Here is a 17,772-nt window from a genome sequence, read left to right as displayed (position 1 = left end):
AAGTTTACCAAGATCATGTAGTTATAAACGGCAGAGCCCCAGTTCAAACCCAAGTCTATCTGACTCTAAAGCTCAGGTTCCCTTCCTACTGGGTCCTGTCTCTCATATATAATACTCCGAGTTTCAGCAGCAGCAGTATCTTGCATGACTAAAATTCTGTAGGTCAACTCTGTAAAATGCATGCAACTGGTGTGAAGAGACGAGGTCGACACAGTTCATCTGTAATCAGAATCAGTGTCCATTAATAGAAACTTTTGTGCTGTATACAGTCTGTCTGCCTACAAAACTCTGGTACTCTATACTAGAGTCATTCAGTAAGAAATCCAGTAAGTATCTACAACCCACATAGCACCTGCTAGGCCTTGAGGGAACCATAAAACCAATATAAGAACAGCCTTATGCCTCTAGAGGTCCAGGAAGCACGCCAGATAGACATAAAATAACCATGATGAAAGCAAAAAAGTACTGTGTAAAAATACATATAATTTAAGAATACAATTCCACATATAGAGATTCTATCCAATTCAGACTCCAGTTCAGAGTTCTTACAAAAGAGATTTTTTTTCTAGAAATGAATAACTATTCCAGCTGCATTAAAAGAGATACCATACTCTTTCTCTCCTTTATTAGATCTCCCCTTCCCTCAAACTTATTTTGCTCTTAAGTCTGGGTTATGTTTTCATTGAATCGGGTTGTTTGGCTTTTTTGTTTGGCTCTAGGATTCATCTTTACTCATCTACTCTAAAGTGATTCAAAATGACAAAATTAAAACCAGGATTATGGCAACAAAATAAAATCTAAATAAAGTGGTAGTAAATTTCTGCAAAAGCAGAACTTAGCACAGTTTCATCATTTTCTTCAAAATGAAGATATTTATTGGTCTATTATTAATAAAGTAATAATATATATATGCTGCAAAAAACCTCAAAGAAACAATAGAGAATAAAGACAAAAGTGTGAAAATGTGTGCATGTGTGCATATGTATGCGCGCACACACACACAGGCTTCTTTTTCCAAATAATAATAATAATTTCATTTTAAAGCCTCTGAAAACATATGGAAGCATGGTCCTCATTACCTAACCCAAACTGCCTTATATAAGGCGTACCTAACTTGAGCCCTCTGAAAAGGCTAGTTTGAATATTAAAAACTCCACTATACATTTATACTGACCTTTATAATGTGTAAAATGATCTAAAGAAATTTTTAACTTGGTAGGTGACTGTATGAAAGATCACATGAGCCCTATTTTATTGCTGAGGAAGCTGAATCCTATTTACCTGGCAAGCTTACATTGCTAAGACTAAGACCCAGTTTTTTCTCACCTGGAACTTTCTATTCTACACAATGCCTCCCTAACTAGAGCCATCATCTCCACCAGAATCCACCAGAACCCTTCTCCTCAATCCGGACTACTGAACCACATCCTATTCTGATGTTTATCGTTACTAGGTCAGTAATTGTTTATTCTAATTAAGATTTTGTCTTCCACCTCTCCTATTAGTTTTTTCCAATTACTCCAGCACATTATGGGCAAAAAGAATTATATTTGGAAATCTTTCAAGATACTCATCTGATATAGCTAACTAAAAATAATGTTTCACTTTGTATTTTAACTATTTTAAGTTCTTACTATATGTGTACTTAATTCAAGATACAGCAGATCCAAAAACAACAACAGGTTCTGAAAGAAACCCCATTTGATAATCCACTGAAAAAATACTAAAAATGGTACAGAAATTTTACAAGGAAGTTAACAATGCAAGTGCTACTAAATAAATTAAGTTGATCTTCCAAGACTCATGAACACCTGAGTGCTAGACAGAACCCCTAGGTGCAAAGGGTTGGAAAAAACCTACCAAGTTCACAAGAAACCACAGAAGTCATGAATTAAATCTGCCCCTACTTTACATTTTTAAAGTATCATAATGAGATCTTATTGTATATCTTCAAACGAAAGTAAAGAAGGACGCAAAAATCTTCATAAAATATTCACGCCAAATCTAAAAGTTTTTATAGAGTGAATACCATTCCATTGAACTGAATGTGTATATCTCACAATAAACAACATTTAAAACATAGGTATAACATTTATAACCTGAAATTTTTATTTATTAACAGATTTCCATTTCTTTACTATCCATATATTAATTTTTTAAAAAAACTTCAATATTCCAAATCAGAATGACATTTGATAGAAGAAAAAATATAAATAAAACTCTGGAGAGAAGTAATCATCAATTTTGCAGACAAAAATACTATATGATAAAAAGGGTACTTACATCCTTAAAATAACGCTGTAATAATGAAAGTCTCACATCATGAACTGCTGCACATGTATCCCAAGGGTAAATCTGCTCTTCTTCAGTGATAGGCAATTTTTTTGGCTCAATGTTGTCACGGCACTGCCCCAAAACTACATTAACAACAAAAATAAGAGCTCATTAAATAACCAACCTGATTCAACATGATTCACCAAAAGCTGTTATTTATCACAAGCTACCCTAATTTTTCTACTATTAGAATATTTTTTAAAGATCCCAAAAAAGGGATATTCTAGTTTCTTCTACAGAGTAAATAAAGCTTAAAATATGACAGGGGAGCCTGGGTGGTTCAGTTGGTTAAGCATCCAACTCCTGGTTTCAGCTCAGGTAATGATCTCAGGATTGTGAGACTGAGCCCCGCATCATATTCCACGCTCAGTGTGGAGTTTGCTTCAGATTCTCTCCCTCTCCCTGTCCCTCTGCCCCTCCCCACCTGTCAAATAAATAAATTTTTAAAGTATGCCAATATTTGTTTTTTTGAAATAACATTAAAATATTAGTATGAACTTTGGGTGGATGGATGGATGGATGGATGGGTGGATGGATGATCAACTGATCAATGAAGGATGAATGGTTTTCAAAATTTGTCCACTGAAAAAGCCTAGAAGTTACAATTCCCCAGTATCAATAAAGTTCATTTCTAAATATGCTATTTCTCACTAAAAGGAAACAGAGATCCTTGGAGAAAAAGCCACACCCAGGGTTGGGGAAAAATTCAAGGGGAGCTTGGAATTGTACGTAATAAAGAGCAAGGAGGTATTCAAACACTGAGGGGCGACATCATGAGGACCTGCAGGAGTTTTGATGGCCAAATTCAAGAAAATCTGAGTATTGAAAAGAATAAATGAACAGATAACACATGCACTGATTCAGGCAAGGGACATCAAGTAAAAGGATGAAGTGTCAGAGTCTCAATGTATCATCCTATAGATTACCTATCACCATAACCAAGCGATCAAACTTAGTTGGCATCACCAATAATGAGAAAAACTGTCAGTATGAACCTCCTAATGTATGGAATGGGAAGGAACATCATTTATATAATGCCATTGTCAAAAATGTTTAACTTAAACCTAATAAGGAAATAATCACATGAATCCAGAAAATGAGATATTCTACAGAACAACTGACCTACGCTCTTCAAAATGTTAAAAAAGGGCCTGGGGAAACTATTTTAGATTCAAGGAAACTAACAAGAAATGACAACTAAGGGGCACCTAGGTGGCTCAGTTGGTTAAGTGTCTGCCTTTGGCTCAGGTCGTGATACTAGGGCCCTGGGATCGAGTCCCACACTGGGCTCCCTGCTCAGCGGAGAGTCTGTTTCTCCCTCCAACTCTCCCCTCACCCTGTCCCCAGCTTGTGCTCTCTCTAATTAATAAATAAAATCTAAAAAAAAAAGAAGAAATGAGAACTAAATGCAATGCATGATCTTCTTCTTGGATCAAGAAATCTGTTATAAAAAGTATTACTGGGAGAATTTGAACATATAATATCAGATATTAATATTAAATTTATTGGGTTTAATAGTACAGAAGAATATCCTAGTGCTTAGGAGATACATTCTTAAGTATTCAGAGATAAAACATCATGACATCTACCATTTTCTTCTAAAAAGTATGTGTGCATATGCATGTGTGTGTGTGTGTATAGATAAGAGAGAGAAAGAAAAACAAACATGGCAATATGTTAACAATTGTTGAGTGCAGGTAAAGAGTATTCTGTAGATATAAAACTTTCAAAATGAAAAGTTGGGAAAAGAAGTATATAGCAAGAGGGGAAAATAATACTAAGATTTTATAATTGTAAAATATCAAAGCACAAAAAAAGGGAGGGGGGATATAAACATACAGTACCATACATTACTACAAGACTCAGTAAGCATGAGAAGACCATTCTTCAGGAATGAATGTCAGGTATATGAATGTGGGCCCTAAGTTCTGAAGAGATTTACAGCAGCAGCAGAAAGAAGAAATAGAAGCAGGGAGATCCTAGGAACTAAAATAAAATGAGCTATAATGTATAATCCTCTTAATACTTTGTTGGATTTGGCTTGCTAGGATTTTGTTGAGGATTTCTGCATCTATATTCATAAGAGATACTAGGTCTATCACTTTCTTTTTGTGTGATGTTTTTATGTGGCTTTGGTGTCAGGGTAAGGCTATTAATATAGAATGAGTTAAGAAGAATTCCCTTTTATTTTTTTTTTTTTAAAGTTTGAGAAGGACTGATATTAATTCTTAAAATGTTTGGTAGCATCATGGGTGAAACTTTCTGGTCCTGGGCCTTTATTGTTGAGACGTTTTTGATTAGTGATTCACTCTCTTTAACTGTTTAATGCCTGTTCAAATTTTCTATTTCTTCTTGAGTCAGTTTTGGTAGTTTCTGTGTTTCTAGGAACTTATCCATTTCATCCAGGATATCAAATTCACTGACATAAAATTATTCATAATATTCTTTTATAGTCTTTTACTTCTTTAAGGACTGTGATAATGTTCACAACTTTCATTTCTGATATTAGTTATTTGTGTGTTTTTTTATTCTTGGCCAGTCAAGTTGTAAAACTGTCAATTTTGATGATATTTTCAAGAAACCAACTTTTGCATTTGCTGACTCTTTCTACTGTTTTCCTATTCTCTATTTCATTTATCTATGCTCTAATCTTTATTATTTCTTTCCATCTGCTAGCTTTGAGTTTAGCTTGCTTTTTTTTCTCTAGTTCCTTAAGTGTAAAGTTAGGATCTTTGTTTTCAATGTAAATATTTACAGCTATAAATTTCCTTCTGTGCACTATTTTCCCATAGGTATTGGTATGTTGTGTTTTCATTTTCACTTCTTTCAAAGTATCTTCTAATTTCACTTGTAATGTCTTCTTGGACCCAGTAGTTGTTAAAGAATGTGTTATTTTAATTTCCACCTATTTGTGAATTTTCCAGTTTTCCTTTTGTTACTGATCTCTAGTTTCATTCCATTGTGATTAGAGAGGATGCTTTGGATGATTTCAATCTTTTTAAATGTATTATGACTTCTTTTGTGACCTAATATATAGTCTATCTTGGAAAATGTTCCATGTGAAATTGAGAAAAATGTGTATTCTACTCTTGTTGGGTAAAGTGTTCTATATAAGTTGGTTAGACCTAACTGTTTTATACTGTTGTTAAGAATGGTTTGTTTTTGTTTTAATTTAGAGAGGGAGGGAGAGAGAGGTGGGGGGGAAAGGCAGAGGGAAGGGGAGAAAGAGATTCCCAAGCAGGCTCTACCCTTAGCTCAAGCCCAACATGGGTTTCTATCTCACAGCCCTGAGATCTCACAACCCTGAGATCATGACCTTTGCCAGACACTTAACTGAGCCATCCAGATGTCCCCGGTATGTATGAAGTTTATAACTGTTATACCTTCTTGATGGAGTGACTCATCTATCAACATATAATGTCTTTTTGCTCTTGTGACATTTTGCTTAAAATCTACTGTGTCTGATATTAGCATAGCTATCCCAGCTCTCTGTTGGTTCTATTTGTATGGAACACTTTTTCTCATCCATTTTCAACCTATTTGTGTCTTTGGATCTAAAATGTCTCCTATAGACAGCATATTCTATAGACAGCATGTTTTTTAGTCTATTCTGTCAATCTCTGCTTTTTAATTGGAGAGTTGAAATCATTTATATATTTTTTTGTCTCTGAACTTCTTTTATCTTATTTAATTATTTATTTATTTACTTACTTATTTTTGATGTAGTGTTCCATGATTCATTGTTTGCATATAACACCCAGTGCTCCATACAATACATGCCCTTCTGAATACCCATCACCAGGCTAGCCCTTTCCCCCACCCCCCTTCCCCTCTAAAACCCTCAGTTTGTTTCCCGGAGTCCATAGTCTCTCATGGTTCATCTCCCCCTTTGTTCTCCCCCCCTTCATTTTTCCCTCCCTTCTCCTAATGATCTCCCTGCTATTCCTTGTTCCACAAATGAGTGAAACCCTATGATAATTGTCTTTCTCTGCTTGACTTATTTCATTTAGCATAATCTAGAAACCATTTATATTTCAAATAATTATTGATTTAGAAGGACTTAATTTTGCTTTTTGCTTTTTTATTTCTGTATGTTCCTCAATTTGTTTATACTGCTTTCTTTTGTGATTAATTGAATATTCTAGTTTACCATATTGATTCCCTTCTCATTTCTTTTTTTAGCTTTTTTTCTTAAATGCTTACCTTCAGTTTCTAACAGTAAAGTTGGAAACATTATTATCAACTTCCAATAGTATACAAAAATTCTGTTTACAGCTCCATCTCCCCTCCTTGCCCTTCATGTTTTTATCTGACTCTGCATTTTTCTACAAGAACACTGATATTTGGTTTAAAAATCTCAATCTGCAGGTCTTTCCAGATTCAGTTCCTTCTTATAACATGTTTTTTCTTTACATATGTTTTTAAAGTACTAAGATTAAAACACTGACTTTCTTAAGTTTTGCAAAGACTGTGATAATTAATAAAATGGAAAAGATTATATTATACTGTATTCTTCTATGGAGAACTGAAACTGCCCAAATCAATATTTACAACAGGCATTCTGCACAATAGTGAGACGGCATCTAAAGCAATACCCTTAGAACTTTATAGAACTGCAATAAAGGCCCTTACTTTAAGCAGTGTTTTGAATGGTTCCTAATCGAAAGTCTATTAATTCAGCACAACTCAAATGTTAGACTAAGGGGAGAAATCATAGGACTTTTCTTCAACGCATGGTTTCGAGTGAGGCCAATAATGGATCAGTGGCTATAAAAATGGTCTAGAGCAATAAGCACAACTAGCACCCAGACTGTGGTCTCTAAGTACCATTTCCCAATAAAAGACACTAAGGCTTCTTAGAAAAATGGCTGATTTCTGGGCCAGAAAGGTATAACTTGCCATGCCAGAAAATGTAAACTCCCAAGTATATAAGTTTTGTGTCAAAAGAACCGAAGAAGTAACTTGAAGAGGCTCCCACTGAACAAAGATGGAAGAATGTGACCATCAACAAGAAATTAACTGCAAAAGATCACAGTGATACAAAAAGTACTAATTAATTATTTTTGGGAAAGTGCTAAAGAACCACTACCTCAATACTTTGAGCACTAGTAAATAAAGGAAAAGAATATGGTATTTATCCTGTCCTTCATGTATAATTTATACATCAGAGTAATCAAAATAGTTGATGAAGTAAAATTTCTTTTATAGAAGTGTTTCAGGTAATAAACAAACTAAAAACGAAAGGTTTATGTTCTCTGATGAACTGATGAATCTAGGCAATAATCATTATTCACCACTAATATCTCAAACAGACAGAAAACAGAGAACAGAGGAACAAGTTAAACATCATGGGGATATATTCAGCAAAATCCAGAATGTTCTCCAACAACCTAATTTCTTCAAAAAAGTAAAATGTATGGGAGTAGGAGGGCCCCTACTTGGGAAACGGGAGGAGGAAGAGGGGAGATGAAAAGGGAATTACTAATTAAAAGACTATAAGGAGACCCTATAACTATAAATTAATTAATCAAATAAAGTAAATAAGAAACAACTGGGGAATTTTGAACACTGACTAGGTATTTTACTATACTGAGGAACTAATTTACTTATGAGTGACTGTGGTTATGTTTAAAAAAGAAGAACTTTCTTTTTAACTCTAACAGTGAAATATTTATAGATGAAGTGAAATGATGTCTGGAATGTGCTTCAATATAATTTGGGGCATGGAGGGAAATAAATAAGATTAGCCCAAGTTAGTCATTATTGAAGATTGATGGAGACATGGAAGTTCATTTCACTAGTCTCTTTGCTTCATTATGTGGTTAAAATGTTCCATATTCATATTCACCACGATCAAGTGGGATTTATTCCTGGGCTGCAAGGGTGGTTCAGTATTCACAAAACAGTCAATGTGATACATGTACATTAATAAAAGAAAGGATAACCATATGATTCTCTCAATAGATGCGGAAAAATCACCTGACAAAATACAGCATCCGTTCTTGATAAAAACCCTCAACTAAACAGGGATAGACGGAACATATCTAAATATCATTAAGGCCATATACGAAAAAGCCACAGCTAATATCAACCTCAGTAGGGAAAAACTGAGAGCTTTTCGTCTACAGTCAGGAACAAAACAGCGATGTCCACTCTCTCCATTGTTATTTAGCATAGTACTGGAAGTCCTAGCCTCAGCACCAAGACAACAACAGAAATAAGAGGCACCCAAATAGGCAGGGAAGAAATCAAACTTTCACAATTGGCAGATGACATGATACTCTATGTAGAAAACCTGAAAGACTCCACCAAAATATTGCTGAACTGATAATGAATTTAGCAAAGTTGCAGGATACAAAATCAACATAAAGAAATCTGTTGCATTTGTGTACAGCAATGATGAAGCAGCAGAAAGAGAAATCAAGGAATTGATCTCATTATAATTGCACCAAAAACTGTGACATACCTAGGAATAAACCTAACCAAAGAGGTAAAAGATCTGTACTCTGAAAACTATAGAACACTTATGAAAGAAACTGAAGAAGACACAAAGAAATAAAAAACATTCCATGCTCATGGATTGGAAGAATATTGTTAAAATGTCTATACTACCCAAAGCAGTCTACACAGTTAATACAATCCCTATCAAAATACCAACAGCCCTTTTCACAGAGCTAGAACAAACAATCCTAAAATTTTTATGAAATCACAAAAGACCCCAAATAGCTAAAGCAATATTGAAAAAGAAAAGCAAAGCTGGAGGCACCACAATTCTGGACTTCAAGCTATATTACAAAGCTATCGCCATCAAGACAGTATGATACTGGCACAAAAACAGACACATAGATCAATAGAACAGAACAGAAAACCCAGAAATGGACCCATAACTACATGGTCAACGAATCTCTGACAAAGCAGGAAAGAATATCCAATTAGTCTCTTCAACAAATGGTGCTGGAAAAGCTGAAGAGCAACATGCAAAAGAATGAAACTGGATCACTTTCTTACACCATCTACAAAAATAAATTCAAAATGGATTAAAGACCTAAATGTGAGACGTGAAACCATAAAAATCCTAGAGGAAAACACAGGCAGTAACCTCTTCAACATCAGCCATAGCAACTTCTTACTAGACATTTCCTATGGCAAGGAAAACAAAAGTAAAAATGAGTTATTGGGACCTCGACAATATAAAAAGCTTCTACACAGCAAAGGAAACAATCAACAAAACTAAAAGGCAACTGATGGAATGGGAGAAGTTATTTGCAAATCACATCTGATAAAGGGTTAGTATCCAAAATCTATAAAGCACTTATCAAATTCAACACCCAAAAAAACAAATAATCCAGTTAAGAAATGGGAAGAAGACATGAAGAGACATTTTCTCAAAAAAGACATATATACAGATAGCCAACAGATACTTGAAAAGATGTTCAACATCACTCATCATCAGGGAAATGCAAATCAAAACTACAATGAGATCACCTCACGCCTGTGAGAATGGCTAAAACTAACAGCACAGGAAACACAAGGTGCTGGTGAGGAGCAGAGAAAGGGGAAACTTCTTTAAAAAAAAAAAAAATCACCAAATGTTACACTTTTATTTTATTTTTTATTTTTTTTAAAGACTTTACTTATTTATTTGACAGAGAGACAGCCAGCAAGAGAGGGAACACAAGCAGGGGGAGTGGGAGAGGAAGAAGCAGGCTCCCAGGGGAGGAGCCTGATGCAGGGCTCCATTCCTTAACGCCAGGATCATGCCCTGAGCCGAAGGCAGACGTTTAACGACTGAGCCACCCAGGTGCCCCGAGAAAGGGGAACCCTCTTACACTGTTGGTGGGAATGCAAACTGGTGCAGCCACTCTGGAAAACAGTATGGAAGGTCCTCAAAAAGTTAAAAATAGGGGCGCCTGGGTGGTTCAGTCGTTAAGTGTCTGCCTTCGGCTCAGGGTGTGATCCCAGGGACCTGGGATGGAGCCCTGCATTGGGCTCCCTGCTCGGCGGGAAGCCTGCTTCTCCTCCCTCTCCCCCTGCTTGTGTTCCCTCTCTTGCTGTCTCTTTGTCAAATAAATAAATAAAATCTTAAAAAAAAAAAAAAGTTAAAAATAGAACTACCCTATGTTCCAGGAATTGCACTACTAGGTATTTACTCAAAGGATACAAAAATACTGATTCAAAGGGACATGTGTTTATAGCAGCTTTACCAATAATAGCTAAATTATGGAAAGAGCCCAAATGTCTGATGAATGGATAAAGATGTGAGATATATACATATACGTGTGTGTGATATATATATATCATACACAATAGAATATTACTCAGCCTTCGAAAAGAATGAAATCTCGCCATTTGCAACAACATGGATGCAGCTAGAGTATATTACGTCAAGCGAAACAGGTCAGAGAAAGACAAATACCATATGATTTCACTTATATGTGGAATTTAAGAGACAAAACAGATGAACATAGGGAAGGTGGGGAGAAAGACAGGCAAACCATAAGAGACTCTTAACTACAGAGACTCTTTACAGAGAACAAACTGAGAGTTGATAGAGGGGAGGTAGGTGGGAAATGGGCTAAATGCATGATGGGTATTAAGGAGGGCACTTGTTTTGATGCGTACTGTATTATATATAAGTGATGAATCATTAAATTCTACTCCTGAAACTAATATTACACTATATGTTAACTAACCAGAATTTAAATAAAAACTTGAAACAAAATTTAAAAAATAAATAAAATGTTCCATATTCAAGCTTAAAAAGATAAAAGAAAAAGAGGAGGGACAGATCAAAATAGAGAGAAGATGTGAGAAGGAAAAAGTAGAAAGGGGTAAAATGCAAGATATCAGTACATGTGTGAGGCTCAGAAAGAAAGGAAGGAAACAGCCAGAGATTTCACCTGCTACAGTTCCCAATTAAAATCACTCTTTAGAGATCTAACGCTTTTTCATGTTAGTTTCTTATTCATTTCCTTCTAGCTATAAAAGATAAAAGAGCTACAATATAGTGGAATTATCTAATTTTTAGTAAGTTTAGCTAGTGTACAAAATTGTAAAAAGGAATTAAATGAAGTGACAATTTGGTCAAAGCAACTTTAAAAATATAAAATAATCGGGGCGCCTGGGTGGCACAGCGGTTGAGCGTCTGCCTTCGGCTCAGGGCGTGATCCCGGCGATCTGGGATCGAGCCCCACATCAGGCTCTTCCGCTATGAGCCTGCTTCTTCCTCTCCCACTCCCCCTGCATGTGTTCCCTCTCTTGCTGGCTGTCTCTATCTCTGTCGAATAAATAAATAAAATCTTTAAAAAATAAATAAATAAATAAAAATATAAAATAATAAAAGATTAAAACAACAAAAACAAAAGCTTCTGCCTTCATTAGGGCAGAGATTTTGTTTTGCTTTGTTTCACACTATGACAGTATCTGGCAGCTAGGTTCCCAGATACCTGGAATGAATGAAGGAAGGAATAAATAAAACATTACACTGATGATTATAAAGTATTTGGTGAAGAAGCTATAAAAAATTAAGTGGCAATAATCTAATAAGCTAGTTTGTCACAGCAATAGAAAACAGAAACAGCTACAAAACTAGTCAATACTCCCACACATTTCCTTTCTTTTTTTTTAAAGATTTATTTATTTATTTATTTATTTATTTATTTATTTATTTATTTATTTATTTATGAGAGAGAGAGAGAGAGAGAGAGAGAGAGAGCATGCACGTGCCTGGGGCTTGATCTTATGACCCTGACATCATGGCCTGAGCCAAAATCAAGAGTTGGACACTTAACCCACTGAGCCACCCAGGCACCCCACACATTTCCTTTTTAGTAGGCATTTCTGGTCTTGACAGCTCTACTCCAATGTCCTATTCAATTGGGGTTTCCCAAATCAATTTTATTTTTAAGCAAAAAAAGTAACAAGAGGAGAAACTAACTTACCAGACACCATATTAGATTCTTTTGCCTATATTACATTACTTAACCAATACAACAATCCTCTGAAGCCAATATTATCTCTATAGTGAAAAGAAAGCAACAAACTTGGCCAGATTATGGCAAGCAATACCAGTATTTGAACTCAGGGGAGTCTCATATCTCTTTCTACTTTACTAATTCAGAGAATAAACACCCTAGAAAAAAAGGCTCAGGAGAAAAGGGTAAGAATTTTATTTTCTCTTTGCTTCACACAAACTCCTGTTGAAAATGGATTAAATTCATTGGGACTAGAGTGTGTAAGGGTTATCACACCTTAAAATACTTTAGCATGGGAAAGGATAGACAGTATTCAGACAAATCCTTCAAAGATTTTTCAAAAAAAAAATTTTAGGGGCACCTGGGTAGCTCAGTCGGTTAAACGTCTGACTCTTGATTTCAGTTCAGGTCATGATCTCAGGGTTGTGAGATGGAGCCCCATGTCAGGCTCCCCACTCAGTGTAGAGTATGCTTGAGATGCTCTCCTTCTCCCTCTGCCCCTCCCCCCCACTCATGCGCATGCTCTCTTTAAAATGAATAAATAAAATCTTTTTAAAAAATTTTTAAGTTATACATTGGCAAAGATACCATTCAGTAGGCTGTTTTAAGAATTACTGCTTCTATTAGCTCAAGAAATAAAGGCAAAACTACATGAATGTGCCTTATGTAGTTAAAATATTTAAACTGACAATATTTCTGGGCTTAAAATGCTTCCCAATTTTAAAACAATTAAATTGCTAAGAAAGCTGAACTCCGTTATTGGCCATATAGCATTGGTAATATACCATCACACTTTAAGGAAAAAGATTGTATAACACACAGAGAGACTTCTCTCTTAAGAGCTTCTTCTAACACTCATGTCCAGGAAAGTCAGATAAAACCAAATTTAAAATCCTTGCTATTCAGATCTAAATTGATCCTTACTATACAGATATATAGTTATACCCAAAGATATAACTTTCAATTAATACAGATATTTATTAATATGTTGTACATACATTGGCTCTAAAATAATCCCACTGAAAAATTACTTTGATTTTACCTGAGGATGCTTGTAACAGTACAACCAATCCTGTAGGTCGGTCTTCAGAGGAGGGGCCACTCTGTCCACAAATAACACAATCATATACTGCTTCAGAAACTTGTGGTTCTGCTGTTGTGATCTCCATAGGAATATCATTCTCAGGAGAATCTGAGGGGGAAAAAAATTACACCTCTTAATTCTTGAGGAGAAAAATCTTTCGTCAGTGAAAATATGGAGGAAAAAAATCAAGTTCAAATAATTTTGTGCTTCAATACCAATAGAGTTATATAGTAATTAAACTATGGAAAAAATTAACCTTGCTGAAGTAAAATGTTCACTCGGAAAAAAAAATGCAGAGTGGATATAATGAAAGATTTTATTTTAATTTTTTAAAGTTTTTATTTATTTGAGAGAGAGAGTTAGAGAGAAAGAGAGAGAGCATGCGCAGGAGAAGGGACAGAGGCAGAGGGAGAAGCAGACTCCCCAGTGAGCAGGGAGCCCAATGAGGGGCTTGATCCCAGAACCCCAAAATCATGACCCGAGCCAAAGGGAGACACTTAACTCAGCCACGCAGGCACCCCCATAATGAAATATTTTAATTTATATGGTTAAATACACTTCAAATATTGTTGTTTCATTCACATATAATCATTCACATATAAAAACTGAAATCAAAACACAGAGGAAGGAAAGTTATTAAAGAGGAGATTGTTTAATTTTTTTTTTTGAGGCACTTCAGAGGCAAATTTATAATAACATGGCAACTCCTGGGGAACAAATGGCAATATTTACTAGGAGAAAACAGAGGAACACACCATTTCTCCTTTATTTTGAATTCTAGTGATTATATCTTAGCAATAATGATAATCGATATATATTTATTTATGTAGGGAAATCATTTAGATATGACCATATATATTAATAAAGCAGAACTACTATAGAAAATAACAGTAATCCTCTGGTTTTAGTAAATAAAACTCTGAGCTAATACTGATATTCAGATAAAGACTCTTAGATTCTATGAAGATCACGATGCTTTCCATAGTGGCAAAGAAATAAGTACAGGGTACTGGGAAGACCAGAAAAACAGAACTGATGTGTGACATATTTAAAAGATGGAGGCATATCTATATAAATAGGTAAAAATACATGAGAGAAATAGAAAAAGAAAGATGTCGAATTTAGATACATTTTAATAAGGATTCATGCAAATAAACATATCTAATATGTATTAAGAGTTACTGAGAAGAAATGGGGGCAGAAACCTAAAAGAGAACTTTGGATGATGCCCGGTATTAATGGAAATAAAAAGAAGCCAATGGAAAAAATCAGAGAAAAAACAATTAACAATAGAATACAATGGAACCAGAATAGAATCAGAACTAGAAAGCTCAATGTCTATGAAAATAAAATTAATAGGTCAAAATGAAAAGATTTCAAAAGAAGTACCAGAGGCCATTAATATTTGACATGTGATTCCTCTGTTTTTTTAGGCAGAAAACCTTAGTACAGAAAAGTGGGGATGTACTGATTGTCCTCAAGTTCAAAGGAAAACATAGAAATACTTGACTTAAAGTGATGCGAAAAAATTGTCTCAGATTAGACTCTAAAGAATAAAATGTCACTGACGCTATCTCACACACATGGTCTTCCTTTTTTATATCTTAGTACAATTAACTTGAAAACTTCAGGGAAATCCTCATAGTAAAACACATCAAAGAAGCAGCTAAATCATTCTTTCTAGAGTTTTTTAAAGTAAGACTTGATAATCTTCTATAGTGATACAGGGCTAAAGGCATGAAAATAAAACAGATGACCTCTTTTTCATGCACAGTAAATTTTATTTGAATTCTGATTTTAATAATTACAGATTCTAACATCCCCTTTTGCTTTTCCTCAAGAAACTAGAAAGATCATGATTTACTTCTTAAAAGAAGAGAAAAATCACTGCTTCTGCATATTCTATAATGAATTAAAATACATTATCCCCCAATAATTACATACATATAATATATATATTTGGTAACTTATGATTGAGTCTATCACCCAGTACCCAATTTCAAAATTTTAGTTAAAATTTTAAAAGGACCTCTGACCAAATTAAACATAATTATTACTTCTCTCCTGTACAGACATGGAAAAATATTAGGGGCATCTTATTCTGAAAGAGTCAAACTCAGAAGAGCCTGCGTTATATGTAAATGGTTACATAAAGAACAAAAACAGGCAAAACTAATGTATAGGGTTAGGAATAAGGATACTTGTTACTCTTGGAGGCAGTGACAGAGAACACAAGGCAGTGACAGAGAACATGAAGGGGGGTTAGAGGATGCTGGTAATGTTCTATTTCTCAATTCAGATGCTGATTACCCAGGAACACCCAGTTTTTAGAAACTCATATAGCTTGGGGCGCCTGGGTGGCTCAGTCAGTTAAGCATCTGCCTGCAATCAAGCCCCGCATTGGGCTCCCCGCTCAGTGGGGAGCCTGCTTCTCCCTCTCCCGGTATCTCTCTCTGTCAAATAAATAAATAAAATATTTTTTAAAAGCTCATATAGCTCTACACTCATGATACATACATGCACTTTTCTATGTGTATGTTGTATTTCAACAAAAAGTTTTTCAAGCTCTGTTAAATGAACAGCGTAACAGGGTATATTCTATAATAAGTATTACAATAAAGATACTTAATTCTGCCAATCACATGCACACATCAACACCTACACATATTCTCCACACCCCCCAAAAAAATTCTAAAAAGGTATGTCCTACCAATTGATGCAATGAAGAGATTACAATGATTTCTTTTAGGTAAACTAAAAGAATGAAGACTGATGCAAAACTGAGACAGTAATAATCAAAGATGATAAATCCAAGTGCAACCAGAGACAATTGTAATAATGAAAATATTCCTGTTACAAATAACACTTCGATTACTTAAATTCTACTTTGACTTTCAACACAATTAAAATTTAAAATGTGTTTCTGTGTAAAATTGACAACTTGCCCTTTAAAAACAATAGTGCCTATTTTAAATTACCATAAGGAATATTATTACAATAAAGGCAAAATAAAGCTATAGTTAACTCAACTGTTTGGTTTTACATGAACAGAAAAGAACCTACCTGAATTAAGCAGGTGATTCTTCTGAACACTATTTCAAATTTGCCAAAGTTCTGTTTACAGTCACTGTTTCAGAACAACCGCAAAATGGCTCCAATTCTCCACTCCTCCCTCCCCGTATCTATGATCTTTGCAATGTGACTTTGAAACTCCTCCCATCAAGAGGCAGAATTTATTTCCCCACTCCTTGTATATGAGCTGGTCTTGGTTTGCTTTAGTGGAGAGAATGAGGCAGAAGTAACATGCTTTTCTAAGACTAGGGCTCAAATGACCTTGCATGCTTTCCCTCTTTCTTTCTTGGCACTCTCCACCATGTCACCTATATGAGAATAAGTCTGGGCTAGCTTGCTTGAGGAGAGCCCACGTGGAGCAGAGTCAGTTCAGCTCAGTAGTAATCAGCTAAAGAGCAGATCTCAACCAACCAGCTAAACCTTTCACAGAAAAGTCTGGTCCAAATTAAAACCACCAGCCAACCCACTCAGGAGAGATAACAAATGGTTGTTGTTTTAAATCACTAAATTTTGGGATGGTTTGTTACGTAATAATAACTAATTATATTATTGATCAATTTTTATTGGTAAAATGTTGATACATTAACTAAAGTCTATATTTCCATCAGATTTCTTTAGTTTCTACCTAATATGCTTCTTCTATTCCAGAAGCCCATCCAGGATACCATATTACATTCAGTTGTCATGTCTCCTTAAGCTTCTCTTGGCTGTGACAGTTTCCCAGACTTCCCTTGTTTTTGATGACCTTGACAGTTTTGACGAGTACAGGCCAGGTGTTCTGTAGAATGTTCCTTAACAGTAACTTCTCTAATGTTTTTCTCAAGATTAGTCCTAGGTTATGGGTTTTAGGGAGAAAGACCACTGAGGTAAAGTACCATTTTCATCACACCATATCAAAGGTACATAATATCAACATGACACCACTACTGATATTTACCTAGCTCATCTGGTTAAGGTAGTGTTTGCCAACTTTCTCTACTATAACATTATTCCCCGCCCCTGTTCCACACTGTACCTTTTGGAAGGAAGTCAGAAAGCACAGCCTAGACTTAAGGACTTAAGGAGTGGGGAGTTGTTTCACCTGCTTGAGGGTGAGTTATCTACATAAATTGTTTGGAATTCTTCTGCATGGGAAATTTGTCTATTCTTCCTCATCTATTTATTCAATCATTTATGTAAGTATGAATTCAGGATATTGATTTTATACTCAGGTGTATAATCTGATACAATTTATTTTCTTACATATATTGTTCCAGTATGGCCACTGGGAGCACTTTCAGGATCTAACTCTAATCTATTACCACATGA

The 17,772-nt window shown here is 35.1% G+C and overlaps 1 protein-coding gene across 7 annotated transcripts in view; it reads right to left on the bottom strand.

Annotated features, from left to right (window-relative positions):
• The window catches only part of UBR3 (ubiquitin protein ligase E3 component n-recognin 3), a 240,858-nt gene that overhangs the window by 86,513 nt on the left and 136,573 nt on the right, over positions 1 to 17,772 (bottom strand). For all 7 annotated transcript variants that reach the window (XM_087861299.1, XM_045780091.2, XM_045780116.2 and 4 more), the window contains 2 exons: positions 13,351 to 13,500; positions 2,284 to 2,417 (listed from right to left, as the gene is read on the bottom strand). In XM_087861299.1, coding sequence (XP_087717425.1) covers positions 2,284 to 2,417; positions 13,351 to 13,500 — 284 coding nt within the window. The remainder of the gene's footprint in view (positions 1 to 2,283; positions 2,418 to 13,350; positions 13,501 to 17,772) is intronic.

This window comes from Ursus americanus, chromosome 1, assembly GCF_024610735.1.
Source record: "Ursus americanus isolate L20-20 chromosome 1, mUrsAme1.1.p, whole genome shotgun sequence".
Classification (NCBI taxonomy): domain Eukaryota; kingdom Metazoa; phylum Chordata; class Mammalia; order Carnivora; family Ursidae; genus Ursus; species Ursus americanus.
The sequence above is the reverse complement of the archived record's forward strand: the minus strand, read 5'-3'. Positions and strand labels throughout refer to the sequence as shown.